Genomic DNA, 19,421 nt, shown 5'->3' on the forward strand with positions numbered 1-19,421 from the left:
ATATACTTGAAAATGTTATAACATGGTTGAGTATTAGATTGCATCATGGTATATCTATATGTATATTACTTGCACATAATTATTGTGAACGCTTTGAAGTGCAAAGGTGAACACAGGACACCCAGGTAAGTTCAGGTGAGTTTATGGTATTAGTTGGAATGATGGAGTTATGGCATGACTACATGTATATTTTAGGCAACTCCGACTTTGTCGTACAGGTTGTAATAATAGGCAACTCCGACACTGTCATACAGGTTGCCCATGAGTCGTATATGTTATAATAGATGCAGTTGAGCTCATAAATATGCACCCTGGTGTTAGTGCTCCCGCTCGTGGCTAAGGCACAATCCTTCACGTGATGCTCACCTCCTGCACTTTACGCTCACATTGGATCCAAGGTAGGTGCTCTGTCCTGTCATATAGACCACTATAGGTGGTTCCGACTCGTATGTGACTCTCGATTATTCACACAGTCTTCACGTGATCGTAGCACTTGAGCGTACCCAGTCCTATCGTACATACCACTAGAGGTGGTTCTGACTCGTGTGCAGGGATATGTGATGAGCTATGAGTTCAGCTATACAAGCCACAAGAGGTGGATCCGATTGTCATATTGTTTGGATATTGGATGAGCTATGAGTTCAGTCGTACATGCCACAATAGGTGGATTCGGCTGACATATTACTTCCATGGAATTATTTCATCTGGTTTACTTATTTCATTATGCTGAGATGTTGGGCATGGTATACATGTGGATTTTGCTATTCCGAGTATAGTTTCGATATCGATATGTATTCTATTTTCTGAGAAATTATTTAAGTTTTACGACGAATGGTTATTACTTTTGTTAAGTGTAATGGTTTTGAAGAGCTTGTTTTCGCCCACTCACATTTTATGTTTTGAGCCCCTCCAGGTTTTAGGAGCAAAATTTCCGTATCGACGAGGATTCGTGACACTTCTTAGTACATGTGGCTTCTTATGATGGTATAACCATTATTTTTATTTTGCTGTACTTTACTTATGCTTTGTATCACGTGTGAATAGATCCATAACCACTCACCGAGCACTCGTTTAGTGAGGCACTTTTAGGTTTTAAATTTATTCATAGTTTATGCATTATCATACTTTATGGCTTCGTCACCTTCCAGGCGTCACCCAACACAACTCATTTGGAGTTCTAGTGGACATTCCGGGTCGGGGTGTGTCAAAAATGGTACATTTTACATATAACAAATTGATATATTTAAGAATGGGTACATTTTAAGATTAAAACTTGAAAAATAATTACATGAATGGGTGCATAAAAGATTAAAAAATTGAAAACATTTTATAAAAATGCTAATGGGTGCAATTATTAATTTTGAATGTACCCATTAGCTTTTTTATAAAATGTTTTCAATTGAAAATTCAATTACCGTGCAAACTTATTCTAATTTATTTATTTTAGAAATGCTTTGAATTGAAAATTAGTTAGGAGTTTAATAAAGTTGTGAGTTTTAAAATTCTAAATCAATCATTAATTTTTATTTTAAAAAAGTTATCATTGCGTAACTTGGATTAAAATCTTAGAACTCTACAAACCAAACCCCAAATAAACCCAGACAGAGCAGAGAGAGAAGCCGCAAAAATGGGGAAGAAGGAGCAGTTAGCAGAGCTACTCGGAACCCTAGGAGACTTCACCAGCAAAGAGAACTGGGACAAGTTCTTCACCATCCGCGGCACCGACGACTCATTCGAGTGGTACGCCGAGTGGTCCGAGCTCAGAGATCCTTTGCTCTCCCACCTCCCTCCCCAACCCCAAATTCTCGTCCCCGGCTGCGGCAGCTCCCGCCTCTCCGAACACCTCTACGACGCCGGCTTCACTTCCATCACCAACATTGACTTCTCCAAGGTCGCCATTTCCGACTGCCTCCGCCGCAATGTTCGCCACCGCCCCGACATGCGCTGGCGCGTCATGGACATGACCGCCATGCAGGTAATCCTCACGCAATTTTAACTCTTTTTAACTCAATCGTCATCGAATGATTTGAATGATCGGATTATCGTTGCGAAATTTACAGTTTTCGGAGGAGGCATTTGATGTTGTAGTTGACAAAGGTGGATTGGATGCCTTAATGGAACCAGAGATGGGGCCTAAGCTTGGGGATCAGTATTTATCAGAGGTTCCTTGGAATTATTTTCATATTTAATTTTATGTTGTCAATAATTTAGTTTCATTCGTAATCGGAAATTGTTTGTTGAGTGGCGTTGTATTGGTATTTTCCAGGTGAGAAGAGTTTTGAAGTGTGGGGGGAAATTTGTTTGCCTTACACTGGCAGAGTCACATGTTCTAGGTATTACTTAATTGCTTTCGGTTCTGCATTAGGTATATTTAAGTAAAATTCTTAACTCTTAATTATCTTGTGGTACTGCAACTCCAGCTTTGCTTTTCTCGAAGTACCGGTTTGGGTGGAAAATGGGTATTCATGCCATACCTCAGAAACCGTCTAGTAAGCCAAGCCTTCAAGCATATATGGTGGTTGCTGAGAAAGAGGTTTCCAGCGTGTTGCAGGATGTCACCACATCTTTCAATAAGTCTTCTTTTGCTTGTAGGGGAAGTCAGGTAAAATACCCGACCTACATGCCTTATTTACCCATAATTCTTGCACAATAAAGATTACAACTGAATAACTAGTTGGTAGTAGGGAGTGCAATTTGCAATCTTTCTTTTATGGTGTAAGCTTGGTTTCATAAATTGGTAATCTAGTTTCTCGAAAGATTGACAGAAGCTTTTTGTTGTGGATTAGGCTTCTGGACTTCTTGAAGCTGTTGATAAGGAGAACCAAATTCGTAGAGAATACTCCCTTGGTTCGGATATATTGTACACTCTTGAAGAGTTAAATCTTGGAGCTAGAGGGGATTTGACTAAACTTTCCCCAGGCAGTCGTTTTCAGCTTAATTTGGGCGGTGGATCCCGTTTCAGTTACAGAGCTGTAGTTCTTGATGCTCGGGAATCATCTGGTCCATTTGCGTATCATTGTGGGGTTTTTATTGTGCCTAAGGTTTGTATTTGTGAACTTCTCTGGTTATTGCACATTTGCACTGTATTGTACCATAGTGCACTTACACACATAAATGTAATGAAAATTTTGATCCAAATAGAGTTATTTTGACCCAAGTCTTCTGCAACCCTTTAATGGAAATGCAAAATGGAAGCATCATAACTTGTCAAATTACATATGCTGCATGTATAATGTTACCTGACTTTTATGAAATGGGTTTGTCTCATGAAACCACAGTTGATACTAGTCCTGACCGTTACATGCTTGTTATTCTGGCAATGCATCTTGCTTTCAGTTGGCTGTAGCGTTGTGCCATCCAAGTATCCAACATTGGGTCTATCTTTCATCCATCACCTTGCCTGGTTTGTTAAGAAATTAAGAGACATATCTCCATGAAAACATCTCTTTCGCTCTCTCAGGTCTCCAGTAACTAAGATAAATGTTTTAGGATATTGTATGATGTGCATTAAGGATTGTTTGTACAGTGGGCTATTCATATCGAGTTCTGCCATATTTTGGGAAAATGTGTAGCTATAAGGTATATTGAAACACGCTTTCACTTATTAGTTGTCATGGTTGTCTTTTTGAAAAAAAGAATAGGGAGGAAGAAGTTGACAAACAGAATCAATTTTATATGCTTGCGGGGCTCAAATCTACGGGAACATCATAACAATTTTACGATTATATCCTGTGTAATTCATCTCCAATCTAATATTTTCTCTGTATTCTTAATTTGTCTATTAGTTCCTGTTAAATAAATAAGTAAATTTATATTTCAGACTCGGGCTCATGAATGGCTATTCTCCTCTGAAGAAGGACAATGGATGGTAGTAGAAAGCTCTAAGGCAGCTCGTCTAGTAATGGTACAATTTCATCAAAGTCATAATATCTTTGTCGTCCTCATTTTGGAGGTTATTCTTTTTGTTGCTATTCTAAACCTGATTTATATGTTGAATTAAGATTTTATTAGATGCCAGCCATGTTAGTGCCAGCATGGATGACATTCAGGTAATGCTTATTTGTCTTAATCTTTTGATGTGGCATTCTCAATTCTGACAGTTTAACCCTATTAATTATGGTTATTTACTATCTTATTTTGGTCTCCCTTTCAGAAGGATTTATCTCCCTTGGTTAAACAATTGGCGCCTGGAAAAGATGACAATGGAGCCCAGATTCCGTATGTACTCGCATCACTTCTTTTTGTTTTATATTCCAGAACGCCAACTTAATATATATATCTATGTATAGTTTTTGGAGATGAAATGACCTGATAAAATAACATAGTTATCATCATTATTCTTGCTGTGATTTTGTCTTGTGTGCGCCTATCAATAAAATACCCCACAGATTAGTTGTTGGAGCAACCAACATAGGACACTATTCTAAGGATGCTAATACTATACTTTGAAGCACATTATAGAACTTTGGTACCTTGATGTTTTCCAAGTTGTCATGATGCAAATGCTCATTACCTGCCAAAGATCATTTCTAGTATTATTAGCACCGATTTATGGGTCCCCAACTGCAAAAATATTAAGGTTTTTGTTTTGAAGCTGCTATTATAGGATCACTGTTACCCCCATTTGAGAATTATCAATACTTATACTCAGACAGAGGTTGTCAGTTTTAAATCGTTTAATTTAGTACAAAACTAAGAACAATTTGTCCTGTCCTGACTCAATGTCATCAGTAGGGTTGACTGTTGACTTTGTGACTTGTCTAATATGACTTACACATTAATAATGAATTGCTTTTATGTTTTCAGTTCCCTCTGGTCTTGTGGTATTGCAATACAAAGTTTTATGATAATATCTCTGTACTCTATGGCTCAGGCAGTTATACGTTTCTTACACATTTGTATTGGCTGGTTGCTTTTGCAGATTCATGATGGCAAGTGATGGGATCAAGCAACGAGATATTGTTCACCAGGTTTTTTTTCTTTTCCCTTTTTTTTTTTTTTTTTTAACTACGAGGACGTTGATTTTACTTGTTTACAATTGGAAAAGGTTGGTGGAAATTATTAAGCAAATGCCATTACTTCTTCTTCTATTCATAATGCAATGGAATATAAATTATGTAGATACCAGTTGAAGTATGTAGATACTAGTTGAAGTGTTACTAAATAGTCTAAATTTAGTATATAAGCATAGTTTAACAAAGTTCCACAGAATTTAACATAGTTTTCTTAAATTTCTAGAGCTTATGGTCACCTTCACCTACATAAGGATTTGTGACTGTCTAAAGTACCTTTAGGCTTGACAGTGCTTGTTCCCTAGATAGCAAGATAGTGACTCGTATTTATGTGGTAGCTTTAAATTCTGCAGTAGCCTTCGATGCCCCTATATCCTGAGTTTAGTGGTGTTTGAGCTTTGGGACTCCATAGTTTGTCTGACTTGTTGACTTGGCTGTGATTGCCCTCAGTTTGGTGGTGCTTGAGCTTTGGGACTCCATAGTATGTCTGACTTGAAAGGGACAGTGGTGTCTTCAAACATATAAACATGGCACACTTCTTTAGCTTCTTACAACTAGAACTTGCCCAGAATAAGCTCCAGTCAAAGTTCCCTATAAAGTAGGTCATAAGAAGCAACAACAAAGCATAGTCAGAGGTGCAAGGAAAACTTCAATTTCATAGTTGAATTGCTCAAATTTGTGTTTCTTATCTGATGAAACTTGTTTAAACTATCCCATCCAGGCACGAAGCGACTGAAACATTGAGAAGGCTTTCCCTCACTAAGCCTGGCTAACTGAGATCATTTAGAAAAAGTTCCAAGTTTGGTGTTACCCTTGGCCTAGCCCATTCGCTCCCCAATTGAGGCCCACCCACTAGTCCCCAGTACCAAGGTCCACCCCACCCCAACTTTGTAGGCTTGCTCCGTTCCTGATCCCGTACTTTGACTGCTGGTTGCCCCCATACAATAATACGATTCTTATAAGGTTATAATAGTTATTTCAAAATAAGGTTTGGATCCATTGTCGATGTTCTGAAAAATGGATGCTGTGAAATTTATTATGAATGTCTTCATGTCACACTATTCTTTATCAGCCTTTGTGTATGAGATGGATACCAATCTTCTCATGTCCTTTAGTAAATGAAAACATGTTTCGCTTGCATGCATCTGCAGGTCACATCAACAATAACTGGCCCAATTATAGTTGAGGACGTGATTTATGAAACTGTTGATGGTGATATCAGTCGCATTCTACCATCCAGAGATTTGACATTTCGTCGCCTTGTTTTCCAAAGAAGTGAGGGTTTGGTTCAGTCTGAAGCTCTTCTATCAGAGGAAGGATCTAACAGTAAAGTTGTTGGTGAGACAGAGAGAAAAAAGGCAAATTCATCTTCCAGATCTAAAAGAAAAGGAATCCAGAAAAGAAGTGGTGGTATTGAATCTATTGATCTGTGTCTTTGCCAATATAATTTGAATTGAGTTTCTCTCCTGCTGGTTTGTTTTGCTCCAATCATGAAATTTATATCTGTTCTAATATTAGTATCTTCTTAATTGTCTATTGATGGAACATGAAAAAGCCTTATGCTGATTAGACAAAACCTTCTGAAAAACCTACCTGCATGAATTTTCGCTTCTTCTGACAAACCATTCTGAAAAACCTACCTCAAAGTCAAAAGAATGTAGTATAATTCTTCTCAAGAACTAAATAGCATAGTGAATATACATGCATGTTGGAAACTTTTAAAAGTATCACTGCGCCTGGTACTGGTGGGCTTGACACACGGAGTTGTAATTATCAAATTATTCTATTGTCATTGTTTTACCCATTGTAGTTTTGTAACTCTCTATCGTGTTCCATAAGCCTAATTGAAGATATCATTGTTTCTGCTTGTGTCCATTTTATCCTTTGCATTTTCCTCATTCAGTTTTACTTAATTTTGTTATTTTTAATTTGAATAATTTCGTTATTTTTAATTTGAAGAAACAAGCCACCGGCTGAAGGTCTATCATGGATATTTGGCTAGTTCTTACCATACAGGGATTATTTCTGGATTAATGTTGATCTCTTCGTATTTGGAAAGCATGGCATCAGCTCACAAATCAGTAAGCATTTTATTTCTGACTATCTTTCAGTAAAAAGGTCTTGCTTGATGGCAAAAAAAAAGGATTGGCTTCTGGTTGCTTTATAATCAAAATGTGATTAAATAAAAAAGCTATTTTAATTTCCTCCTTAGCACCCTTCTAAAGATTTCACCTTTCCTCCTTAGCACCCTTTTAAGAATGTCACCTTTAGGAGTAATTTGAATGAGGAGCTCATACAGCTTGGTAATTTTTCATCTCGGATTAGTAAAGTTTTGTTTAACTTCAATCCAGTCCGAGAAAAGTGTTAGTCTTCTCATGCCCAATGATCATGTTTTAATTTCTTTGTGTTTTAATATTTTTTTTTTAAATGAAGTTTTTATTTTCTATAACATAAATTGAAAATTGTCAATCGTGTTCTGACTGTAGAAACATTTATATATGCATGGTGTTAGGCTTTAGTTTAATGAGGGCAAATTTTTATGTTCATCTATTAAATGTACCCATTCACACTGCTATATGCATTCTCAGGTTAAAGCAGTTGTAATTGGTCTTGGAGCAGGTTTACTTCCTATGTTCCTTAACAGATGTCTGCCCTTTGTGCACACTGAGGTAATTTTACGCTTAAACCATCTCCCAGAAGTAAAAAAAAAAATCAGAGTTTCGATATCGTCTAGTGCAAATGCGGTAATCACTTATTATTTGTACAGGTGGTGGAGTTGGACCCTGTAGTCCTCAAACTTGCAAAAGAATACTTTGGTTTTGTTGAAGATGATTGCTTACAGGTAGTTCACTGTACATCATACTTCTATTTGAACACCCTATGGCACCCGCGCCCCCACCACCCCATTGTTGCCCTCAACGCTCAACTAATCACTGCTAATTTCTTTATTTTATTTTTTCATTTGAAGTTTGTTTTTAATAATATGTCTGTTATAGTGATTTTCAAGAAGGGTAAATTTCCATTAAAATCTGGGTGGGGAAGTAAATCTTTTGGGCATGGAGATCACCTTTTTTAAAAATTTCGTATGCTTCTTTATGCTTGATTGCTGGACTCGATAATGAATTTACAGTTTAGTGTAAAGCGTTTCAGTTGCATGTCAGTTTCAAATTATTCTCTGTACAATCTTTGTGATAGTGTGTAAGAGTAAAACACTGACATAAGCAAATTGACGATGATTGAGGAAAGAAGCATATCAGTTAAGATGGACAAAAGATTGGAAAAACATATCTCTTTAAGTTTGGTGTTCTTTTGTTTCCTTGTTTTGGAATACACATTGAGAAAGCACTTAGACGCAAACATAGCTCCTGGACATATACACAACCTGTAAATGAAATTATACTTTGTTATCCTTTGTATCTTGAAGTTGTATTGTACTCAATATGTATCACTTCTTAGATTTATTTTGGCGTATCAGGCGTACGTTGCTGATGGGATTCAGTTTGTTAGAAATATTGCAAATTCTGCTGCTTCTGATGAAACTTCTCTTGTTCAAGACAAGAAGGATGCTCAATGCAATACTTCTTCCAATGGTGATTTCGAAAGCAAGGTGATTTCAAAGGTTGACATACTTATTATTGATGTGGATTCGGCAGACTCAAGGTGAATTCAGACTGCACCTAGTTTGCAAGTAAATTTATCCATATAAAAAGCAATCTGATGTTAAAGCCATCAAATTCTAATAAGTTTCATTTGTCATTTACAGCTCTGGGATGACCTGTCCTGCAGCAGATTTCGTGGACGAATCATTTCTTCAGACTGTAAAGGATGCACTTTCTGAGAAAGGTCTATTTATTATTAATTTGGTATCACGGTCGCAAGCCATAAAAGACACTGTTATTTCGAGGATGAAGGTGGTAAGAATAGGAAACTAATTTTCGTTATTGTTCATATAAAAATTCTCTTATCTCTTGTATCCAGGAGATTTGTCCTACCAATACATGTAGGCTTTAAAAGTCCTTTTTCAACTCACTTGAATTAAAAGAAAAGATTTCGGTCTGACACTGTAGGATTAGGATCGTGAAAAAAGATTGGCTCTGGTAGTTTTTCTGCTAAATCAAATTGGCTTGAAGGCTCTCGGTTTAATAATGTAGTGTTAATTTCAGTAAATCGTATTCCTGTTAGGTTGTCCACGTGATAATGTGCTTGAATGGTATTCACGTATTTCTGATCTGCAATTTAATTTTGTACTTCAGGTGTTTAGCCATATCTTCTCCCTTCAGCTTGAAGAAGACGTCAATGAAGTTATCTTCGGTCTTTGCTCAGCTTCTTGTATCGAGGAGGTTTGCTTCCCTGAAGCCGCTCTTCAACTTGAGAAATTACTAAAACTGGAACACCCGGAGATAAGCCAAAGCATTATAAATACTACGAAGAAGTTGAGACATTTGAAGTGACTCCAATTGATTGAAGTTTTCAGAGATGATGCCTCTAAATCATGTCATTGGCGCCCGCAACTCAAACCACTTGTAAGAAGAGTCTTCAGGTTCAATTAATATTGTGAGAGGATACTCGTTAAGAATGCGCGCTGGAGCCGCGGATTGGTTCTCTTGTTCAGCTACTTGAATGCTTGTTTGGGTTACTCTGCCATCGAGATCTTGTGAGAATGATCTGTGTTGCCTGTACGAAAGTCACAAAATTATTGAGAAAAATTGGTTACAATTACAAAGACAAGACTAGTGCAATGAAACGAGATATCTAGATTGTTCCAATGTTGCTACATATATTTTCGTTCAAAGACGGCTTCAATATAATGTTATCTTTCGTTAAAACTTCGAAGTTGATATATGACAAATTGGCAGAAATACGTTCTTGCAATCGGTAAATGTGGTACAAACAACGATATTGACTCTTTCCTTGTACATAAGCAGTCTTGTCCCACTCAAGTTTGTTGACCCCTCTTTGAATCAATGCTGGCAAATCTCTAGGTATACAAAACTCAACATTATCTTTAATAACCTTTCTTTTATTTAAATATTTTTCACTATTTAAATTGAATGGGGAAGGGTTATCGAAAAAAGGCTAAAATCAATATCGGGCTAAAATTTTAAGTCATGCCTATAGAATGATAGAAGCTGTTTTTCGATTATGGTAATAATGTATTATATTTATGTTGAGTTTTATACTTTGTGGTTGATTCATTGTGTGGTCTAACTTAACGTCGTGTTGTATTTGTGTTAAGTTCGATACCTAGTTAGTGGCTGACCCATTATGCGGCCTAACTCAATCCTGCACAGAATAGAATATCGTTGTTTAAAAAGAAAAGAAAAAATAATTTTCCAACAATACTATTTTTACTTCTATATTTCTTTCAAATTTATTGCATTCATATTGCATACATTCTTTTATATATATTTTTTAAATTCCATATTCATTATATGCATACTATATACATTTTGCCCCCTTAGTAGAATGCAAAACATAGTCCAAGATCCAAAAATAATTAGATGGAATGTAATCATAAAATAAAAGGAAAACTAATGGAAATGACTTGAAAATTTTGTGTTTTAATCAAAATGACAAAATGTTGTAAGTGAATATTACTATGAGTGACTTTTTAAAGTAAAAATGTCATTTTTCGTTAAAATAAAAAGTAAATGTCTCGTTAAAACTTCCTAAATAAAACTTCCAATAAAAAAATTACTAAAATAAATAAATATAATTGTCAAACTCGTAATTCGCTTAAAAGAAAAAAAATCACAGCAACCTCCGGTTCACACTCACCGACCGCGAATTCGATTCGTACTCGGGCCATCTGCATTTGACTTTTTCCAAATAAAACTCCGGAAGAGAAAAGGGAAAGCAAAAGCATCAGACTTGAATTTCTTTCTCTCTACAAAAACAAACAACAATTTGAAATTGGATTTTCCAGGAAATCGCTTAACATAACAGTGCTTCTTGATTTGTCTTAATCGCACAAGCAGAAATTCGGAAACAAAAAGGAAAGACAAAATAAAAAAATAAGGAGAGTAAGAAAGATACATCGAACTTTCTCGGCGTTTTTGTATTTTGTCCCCATTTCCTCGCCGTTCTTATCCTTCTCTGCTTCGGCTTCTCTGTCTATATAAATCGATTTGGTTGCGTGAGAAGAACATTTCTGTTCTGCCCCTTTCGTTGTTCTGCTCCTCTCGCCGGTAAAGGTACGATTTTTATTTATTTTTTATTTTGTTTGAAGTATTTTCTTGGGTTGAATCTTGATATTCTTGATGGATGATTTCTGGGTTTTGGGTTTTTTGTTGTTTTGATTCATGGGTATTTATTTTTCCAATTTGTACATAACATGTACATGTGTTTAGAACTCTGTATGTATGTATATATGTATGTATGTGTCTGTGCATATATATAGGTGGATATTGTATCACTATTGTTTGATCGAATTGGAAGGATCGTTTTGCATTTGAAGCCAGATTGATTTAACCACTTAAACAACAAGGGGTTAATTTGTTTCTGGTGGCACTAGGTTAATGGACTAATTTTGTTGTAAAAGGGCCTGTTATTGAATCTTGTATTGTAATAATGAGGGTTTTCTATATCGAAATTTAATTAAATTAAAGAGAAAAACCCCTTTCTCGCATACAAAAGAACAGGAAAGCGTTCCTAGCAGTGCCAGGAATCAATTTATCCCAAAAGATTCTGTAACGTCATGACCCTAAGTTGGTAATAGCATTTCCGGGTAAACATGGTTCCAAGAGATACGTTGAAACTGTCGATGTAGAAATCTGATATCGTAAATCACTGTTTTTGGAATGAGGTTTTGTTTTAAGGTAGCTCCGTTTCATTGGGTGGTGTAGGTGTCTTTCAGATTTTGTGTTTGATTTGGATGATTGGATCTAATTAGAATTTGCAAAGTGGAAAATGTATTTAAAAATCGAGACCATAGGTTGATGCTCATTTACACATTGATGTTCTCCCATATGTAAAGGAACACGTTACACTTAATAACTTTTTTAGCATGCTGTGTTACAGTCTTACTTTATGACTTTATGATGTGGCTGCTTACATGACTTGTCTCACATTTTACTCACACTCATCTGTTCTTTGTATGTGTAGCACATAGCGCAGATCCATTTCTGCAGAAGCATGGCCTCACACTCATTGGGGCAATCTACAGAAGGGAAAATGAGGAATTCTCAAAGGGGGAAGATGCCACTAATTGTGGACCTCAACTATCCAGCTCCTTCTGAGGACACGGTTCTAAATGCCAGATGTTCTTGGGACAATAACCAACAAGTTCAGGACGAAATACATGGTCGGTCAGAAGCACAAGCTTCAAATGATTGTGAGGTTGTCGATGATGAAGTGGTCATAATTTCCCCAAGGGTATATGCTCAAGTATGAGTTTTGGATTTCTTCTATGATTCATTTCTTTATATCTTGCCTTATTTCTTTACGAGCATACTTATTGATTCTTTTTCCTGCTACCAGGCCAAGAATAACTCCAGGAGAAACCTTGAGGTGAGAGATGGGCCTGCTACAAACACTGAAAGGCAAAATGGCCATACAGGTTAGGTTTCAAAGTGTCTTTTATTCTTAAATCATGCTTTTATATGGTTTGATTTGAGTAGAATTGATTATTTTTTTACACGTTTAGAAGATCCCCTTGTATGTGTGTGTCCTATTGTCCATAAACAAGAATTGTTGTGCTTTGAACCATGAATTTTCTAGTCTTTGTTTGCCTGTGATTGTGTGGCAACCGGATTTCCTCAAACATTAGTAATTTCTGTTATTTCCTCTAAAATCCAGTATACTGAAGTTGTTTTTGATGTATGGAGCAAGCTTTTGAAGATCCATTACTCTGCCATTATTCTGTATCTAAGCAATTCAGTATACCTTATTTTGCATTCTGATGCTTTTGGTTCTAATTTCTCAAGTTCGTTTCATTTGACATCATCCATTCGTGCTTTATGGTTCACTAGTTTTGAAATGGAATGGGGTAAAGAACAGATGAAATTTAGGAGTATAAATTAGTAAAGGATCGTCAACAAGGGCTTTCTAGTGCATTGTAGATTCTTATCCAAGACTTGTATCATTGTTTGTATGAACAGTTACACCACATAGAAAGCAATTAAATTTGGGTGTGCAGTTTTTTCCCCTGCTGGTTCACACATGTTCTATTTAAATGTCATCAATATTTGAAGTAATTATTTCAAAGTGAACTTAGTGATTCTTGTGATTGTTTACATCAAAACCCTGAACCTTATCTAATACTTGTGATTCTCTGTTAAAATTTTAATTTATTAGTGCCACTTTTTAAAAGGCATATCCTTTACACACACACACACACTTGTGTAATAAAGGAGGTCTTGAGCCTTGCTTTATTCTGCTCTGTTAAAGTTTTTTTGGGCATCTCCATTACTTGAAGTCTCTTACATTTTCATATTTAATCATCAGATGTGCCGCCTCAATTACCTCTACCTCTACTTCCTCTTCATTGCCACAAGCGTAGAAGAACTTTACGAAATCAAGCAGTTTTGAATTGGGAGCATCATTTTAGCTTGGAAGACAATGACGAAAACAAGGTGATACGACAGTTTCCTTTCATGATATATCCTCATGTGGGAATTTATGTTTTTAATCTTTTTTCATTGGTGTTCTCATAAAAAAGTTGTCTAAATTTGTGTCGCTATCTTCCTTTGTCCTTTGTTTTGTTTGTTGTTAGGTTGTTTTCTAGATATCTCTAAACTAACAGATATTTGTATGAAGTGTAGAGCTCTGTTTATCAATTTGAGCATGATACTGAAAATATCCTTGGAAAATAAATTTTGGATAGAAGCCTGGGGGTGCTTCAGTTTTAAAACTGTAGTGATGACACAATCCTTGATGTATATTTCAAAATAATTAGGCTCTAGAAAGTGTTAGAAGGCCTCATGATTCACTATTTTACTGAAGCGGAAGGTGTTAAAATTTGTTAGTAAATGTCGGAAAGTGTTAGTGAATAACCTCTAGAAGGTGTTAGAAAGAGTCAAGTTCTGTAGAAGTTCTACTTTTGATTAATTGGTTTCATGTGACCACTTATCCACACAAAGCTTGTCGTGTTGTTCAATAATTATAATTACAAACTCTGAGTTTAATAAAATTATCAGCCTTAATCAAGTTACTAATTGTTTGTCAAAGTTTTATTGCTAAATCCATGAAGTTTTCTGCTGCAGATAAAGGAAGTGTCTATTCCAGAACTTCCTGAGAACACGCCACCCCCAGAGACACCCTCCTTCAGCTGCCCAATATGCTTGGGCCCGTTGAGTGAAGAAACCTCAACAAAGTGTGGTCACATCTTCTGCAAGATGTGTATTGAAGCCTCAATAAAAGTTCAGCACAAATGCCCAACTTGTCGTAAAAGGCTTAGAAAGAAAGACACCATCAGGATATACCTGCCTACCAAATGATTGCAGGGTACATTTCTTTCTTTAACGAAGCTGATTATTATTCTGACTGATTTTGTTGTAAAACACTTGGCGAACCTTATTTTTCAAATTTAGGGGTCTTTATGAGCAATTATGTTAAACCATAGGCAGAAAATGAGGCAAACCCTTCCCCCTTCGTGTTTGTATTTGCATATTTGTCGGAGATGCTTGATCGACGCTCCTAATTTTCATCTAGTATGGCTAATTGATTCCTCCCCGTTTCATGCAGGTGGCTAGGTATCACAGGGAAAGGGCAGTTTTGGTGAAGCTTGCACAACATCTATTGATTTTCCTATACCCTATTAGGTTTGTCATTTCCTATGGGTCTTCTTCTTGTATTGGGGCTGCCTAGTTCTAGAATTTACAGGTTAACTAGCTCAGGCATATGTAAAGTTCAGACACTCTCACATCTGCGAAAACTGTAGTGCCGGGCTTCGTCGAAATAGTTCCTTCATGACCCTATTTTTTTGGTATTCGGTTAGCGGACGGCAGGCAGCACTGTACTGAACCATAATAGCAAGGAAATGTTTTGTCGACGAAGTGCTGCTTCTTGCTGTCTCTGTATTGGATTATAATTGGACACTGCTATTTTTTCCATTATGTTTTGTTTCGTCCATGTGCCCGATTTATTTGTTTCAAGGTTATGATTTTCGCAGTCTTTTAGCCACTAGCACTCCAAATTCCGTTTGGTCGCTGTATGTTTTTTTTGTAACTAAATTGATCCCTGTGTTTACACAAGTCCTTGCGTTTAGAAAATGCCCGTGATACGCACGTGCAGGGGCAATTATTCTTTTCGTTTTTTACTTCAAACCATGTGGCACCATCTGATTGGACGTGGGGCCCGAATACTTGTGCCACATCATGCCCAATCGAGCTGCGTGACTAAACTTTTAAACTCTATGCTAAAGAACTTGAGACAAAATGAAACAAAAATCGAATTTGTGAGGTAAGTTACAAAATTTAAATTTCTAAGGAGAAAATAAGAATAAATCGAGTTCTAGAGACATAATAAATAATCCATATTATAATTTTATAATTTACCAATCTCAAATATTTTCTTTATTTTTGTTATAAAAGTGGATGACTCACATGAAGAAATATGCAACACCCACCACTTTTTAATAGCCAACAAATGTTGAAGCTGTGTTGCCTACGTTCACATCTATTGGTGTTGCCTACGTTCACATCTATTGGCCTTAACAGAGAAGATATAGTGTTCTTATGTAAAGGCTTATCAGCTCACAAATATACAGATAGAGAGTAGAGAAGAAAGGACGCAATCTCTTGTTTCCATTGCTTTGTAAATCCACCTGATAATAAGAAAGATTACTACTGATGGCCCGATGACGTAGGCACACTTGTTAAACTTTGTAAATATTGTGTCTTATTTACTTTATATTCTACTGCACACATACAATTGATTCACAACAATTTTCTCATTTTTGGACAATTTTTTATAAGATGATATTCACAGAGTACTCAATTTTCTGCCGCCAAATCAAATGAATTTAGTAACACAGTAACAAAGGTGTTTGGGGAGGGAGAAAATTTGAATGTCGGGAACCAGCATTAGCAGCAAGATCAACCCTTTTCACGGCGGCGACGGCATCTTCATCCTCCTCTCTCTGTTTCACAAACACACCACCCTTCACCATTTGAAGCAAATTCACTCCGTCCTCGTCACCTCTGGCCTCTCACACAACTCTTTCTTCCTCGACCAACTTGTGACTACCATTGCAGCATCTCAGCCTACCCATCTCGCCTACGCTTCGGTACTCGTCGACCGCATCGAAGCACCCGTCACTCACCTATGGAACTCCATCATCAGAGCATTCTCTGCGAGTTCAGAGCCTCGGAGGTCACTCCTTTTTTACTCAAAAATGCGCACGACTGGCGTTGCTCCGGACAAGCACACCTTCCCTTTGCTTCTCAAGTCATTTTCCAAGTTGAAAAACGAAAACCCATTTCAGTTTTACGCTCACATAGTCAAGTTTGGATTGAGTTCTGACCAATTTGTGAAGAATTCGTTGATATCTGTGTTTTCTGGTTGTGGGTGCTTAGAGTCTGCCTGCCAGGTGTTTGATGAAAGTACCCAGAAGGATGTGATTTCTTGGACTGCATTGATTGACGGGTATGTCAAAAATGATCAGGCTGTGGAAGCAATGAAGTGTTTTATGGAGATGAGATTGATGGGAATTAGAGTCGATGAGGTGACGATTGTTAGTGTTCTTTGTGCTGCCGGAATGGCTGGCGATATTTGGTTTGGACGCTGGCTTCATGGGTTCTATGTAGAAACAGGTAGAGTACAATGGGATGTCTACATTGGTAGCGCTCTTCTGGATATGTACATGAAGTGCGGCTACCATGACGATGCTCGTAAGGTTTTTAAAGAATTGCCAATTAAAAATGTAGTTTCTTGGAGTGCTTTGATAGCAGGTTATGTGCAATGTAAGAGATACAAAGATGCATTGCTAGGTTTGAAATACATGCTTTCAGAACATGTTAAACCTAACCAATTTACATTGACAAGTGTGCTTACCTGTTGTGCTGACTTAGGGGCACTGGATCAAGGAAGGTCGGTTCACGGTTATATATATAGGCATAAAATACAAGTGAACTCATTACTTGGAACGGCATTAGTGGACATGTACGCAAAATGTGGGTGCCTTGGTGAAGGTCTATCTGTTTTCCAAAAGTTGCCAACCAAGGATGTCTTTGCTTGGACTGCCGTAATTAGTGGTTTGGCAATGGGTGGTAATGCTTTAGACGCATTGAACTTCTTCTCGCGTATGTTACAGAGTGCTGTTCTACCTAATGAAGTTACTTTCATCGCTGTGCTTAGTGCTTGTTCTCATGGAGGTCTTGTAGACAAGGGATGTAAGCTTTTTGAATCGATGAATGAGGTTTTTCATTTGGAGCCTAATGTAGATCACTACGGTTGCATGGTTGATTTACTTGGTAGGGCTGGGTACTTGGAGGAAGCACGAAAAGTTATCGAGGACATGCCAATGGTGCCTTCAGCTGGTGTATGGGGAGCTCTGCTCGGTGCCTGTATGATTCATAAGAATTTTAAGCTAGGAGAACTTGTCGGAAATCATCTGATCAATCTACAGTCTGATCATAGCGGAAGATATGTACTTCTGGCAAACTTGTATTCGACATGGAATAAATGGGAAGCAGCTTCTGGCATAAGGAAGCTCATGAAAGGGAAACGCGTCGAGAAGATAACAGGGTGTAGCTGGATCGAAGTGAATGGTGCAGTTTTCGAGTTTACTGCATTCGACGAATCGCATTCTGAATCGGATGATATATATGTGATGTTGGACAACATGTTCTTCCAACTGAAACGGGCTGGTTATGTTCCAGATGCTAACCTATTTGGGTTTGACATTGATTAAAGTTGACGAGGGTGATCACTGGTCAGATTTGAACTTTTATTGCAGTCATAATTCAGTGCGAGTTTGATAAGATAAAAGAAAAGAAAAACTAAGGATAAAATCCCTAATACTAACTAAGATTACTAATTGAGGAGCAAAAATGCATGTGCGGTGCTGCGGGTTTTAAAGACCATTTAAGATGATTCTATTGCTTGAATACATGTAGTTTCATATTCAATTTAACCAAATAACGTTAAAACTATTTAAAATTCAATTTTATACACCATTATCATCCAAAAGATGAACCAAATAGCGTCGGACACATTTCTAAAGCTTCAGCCATGCAAAGTTCAAATTAAATTACAAAACAATACCAAAGTTTTAACCAAAAGAAATGTAACAACATTACTATTCATTGTTCAAATGAAAACCCGACAACTTCAAGTATAGCCCTCACAAACTTGTACCTAGCTTATATAATACGAAATGGGACGAGTAATATGTCCTTGAGCAATTCGGGCTAGAAATCAGTTGAGTTTAAGTTGAAATTGGTGGGCAAAGCATCAACCCGATCGAACCAATGCATCATTGTGTTGAAGTCAGTTTAGATTTGGACAGATTTTTACTTTATTCTAACTAGCCAGGTTGGGTTTGAAATCAGGTTGGCATGAGCACCAAGTTGATCTAACCCAAATTGCACCCCTATACTAGAAGAAAAACGTTGTCGCTTTCTTCTCATATCCAATTAACGTCAAAGTATGATTCTCTTCCCTCTTAATCTTTCTCCCCTCCCACTCCCTCTTATTTAAATGGCTACGACCAAACCACATCAACATTTTGTTTTGAATTTTTTATAAAGAGAAAAAGAAAAAGAAAAAATGAAAGTGTGAGAGGAGAAGAGGGAAGGAGATGAAAATATGAGGGGAGATAATCCTATTCCATAAACGTCAGACAACCCAGACATTGGAGTATTTATTTTCTTTCCTCTTATATCAATTCTTGAAGTTGGTGCTATCCACACACCTATTTTTACCTTTCACACATCCCTCTCAATTTCCGGTTGTTGGATCGAATGAATTGAAGATGATTAATGGACAAAAATTAACAAGAGTGTGCCAGAGGTAAAAAAAAGGTGCGTGAATAGCATTACGCTTCCTGAACGACATGGAGATTTAGCACCATCTCACAAGGCCCAGCCCAAGCCCAAATTGTTTGGGCTATCTGTGTCGATAGAAAAATAGGAGGCCGATCCAAATGGGTCGTTAGAGAATCCAAATTCAAAAGTGCAGCAGAGCGTTATAAGGAATGCGCTGAAGAGCGGGAAGAAGAAAACAGGAAAGAAATGTCAAATGAGAAGACGCTGAAACGGAAACCAAAAAAAAAAATTCCCAAAAAAACTGTTCGAACAGAAAACGAAGCAATTAATTAATTAAATAAAAAAATAAAAAAGAAAGAGAAAGAGGAAGAGAAGAGAAGAGGAGAGTGAGCGAGTGATTAAGCGTAAAGCTGTATGTAAACATTGATTTTGTTTCCTAAATAAGTTTTTGGGTTTTTGAATTCCAAGAAATAGTTTGCTC

General features: G+C 37.0%; 3 protein-coding genes across 5 annotated transcripts; all 3 read left to right on the forward strand.

Annotated features, from left to right (window-relative positions):
- Positions 1-1,576: 1,576 nt before the first annotated feature.
- Positions 1,577-9,884, forward strand: LOC137723141 (uncharacterized). 2 transcript variants are annotated; one of them, XM_068462312.1, is made up of 16 exons: positions 1,577-1,975; positions 2,061-2,162; positions 2,267-2,333; positions 2,421-2,602; positions 2,787-3,041; positions 3,821-3,904; positions 4,002-4,049; positions 4,154-4,218; positions 4,922-4,970; positions 6,164-6,422; positions 6,972-7,093; positions 7,601-7,681; positions 7,780-7,854; positions 8,488-8,672; positions 8,776-8,923; positions 9,266-9,884. In XM_068462312.1, exons 1-16 carry the CDS (start codon positions 1,628-1,630, stop codon positions 9,461-9,463), a joined length of 2,268 nt encoding a protein of 755 aa, XP_068318413.1. In that variant the 5' UTR covers positions 1,577-1,627; the 3' UTR covers positions 9,464-9,884. The 2 variants fall into 2 exon arrangements, with proteins under 2 accessions (XP_068318413.1, XP_068318412.1); XM_068462311.1 differs by having other exon boundaries at positions 8,776-8,926; positions 9,266-9,883.
- Positions 9,885-10,881: 997 nt separating this feature from the next.
- LOC137722823 (uncharacterized) lies at positions 10,882-15,130 on the forward strand. 2 transcript variants are annotated; one of them, XM_068461924.1, is made up of 6 exons: positions 10,882-11,206; positions 12,117-12,386; positions 12,492-12,570; positions 13,458-13,585; positions 14,216-14,456; positions 14,697-15,130. In XM_068461924.1, exons 2-5 carry the CDS (start codon positions 12,147-12,149, stop codon positions 14,447-14,449), a joined length of 681 nt encoding a protein of 226 aa, XP_068318025.1. In that variant the 5' UTR covers positions 10,882-11,206; positions 12,117-12,146; the 3' UTR covers positions 14,450-14,456; positions 14,697-15,130. The 2 variants fall into 2 exon arrangements, with proteins under 2 accessions (XP_068318025.1, XP_068318024.1); XM_068461923.1 differs by having other exon boundaries at positions 12,117-12,398; positions 14,697-15,106.
- An 852-nt stretch (positions 15,131-15,982) lies between these two features.
- LOC137723732 (pentatricopeptide repeat-containing protein At1g50270) lies at positions 15,983-17,890 on the forward strand. Its single transcript, XM_068462926.1, has one exon. The coding sequence runs from the start codon at positions 16,021-16,023 to the stop codon at positions 17,863-17,865; it is 1,845 nt and encodes a 614-aa protein (XP_068319027.1). The 5' UTR covers positions 15,983-16,020; the 3' UTR covers positions 17,866-17,890.
- Positions 17,891-19,421: the final 1,531 nt, after the last annotated feature.

The sequence above is a fragment of the Pyrus communis genome, chromosome 17 (genome assembly GCF_963583255.1).
Source record: "Pyrus communis chromosome 17, drPyrComm1.1, whole genome shotgun sequence".
Classification (NCBI taxonomy): Eukaryota; Viridiplantae; Streptophyta; class Magnoliopsida; order Rosales; family Rosaceae; genus Pyrus; species Pyrus communis.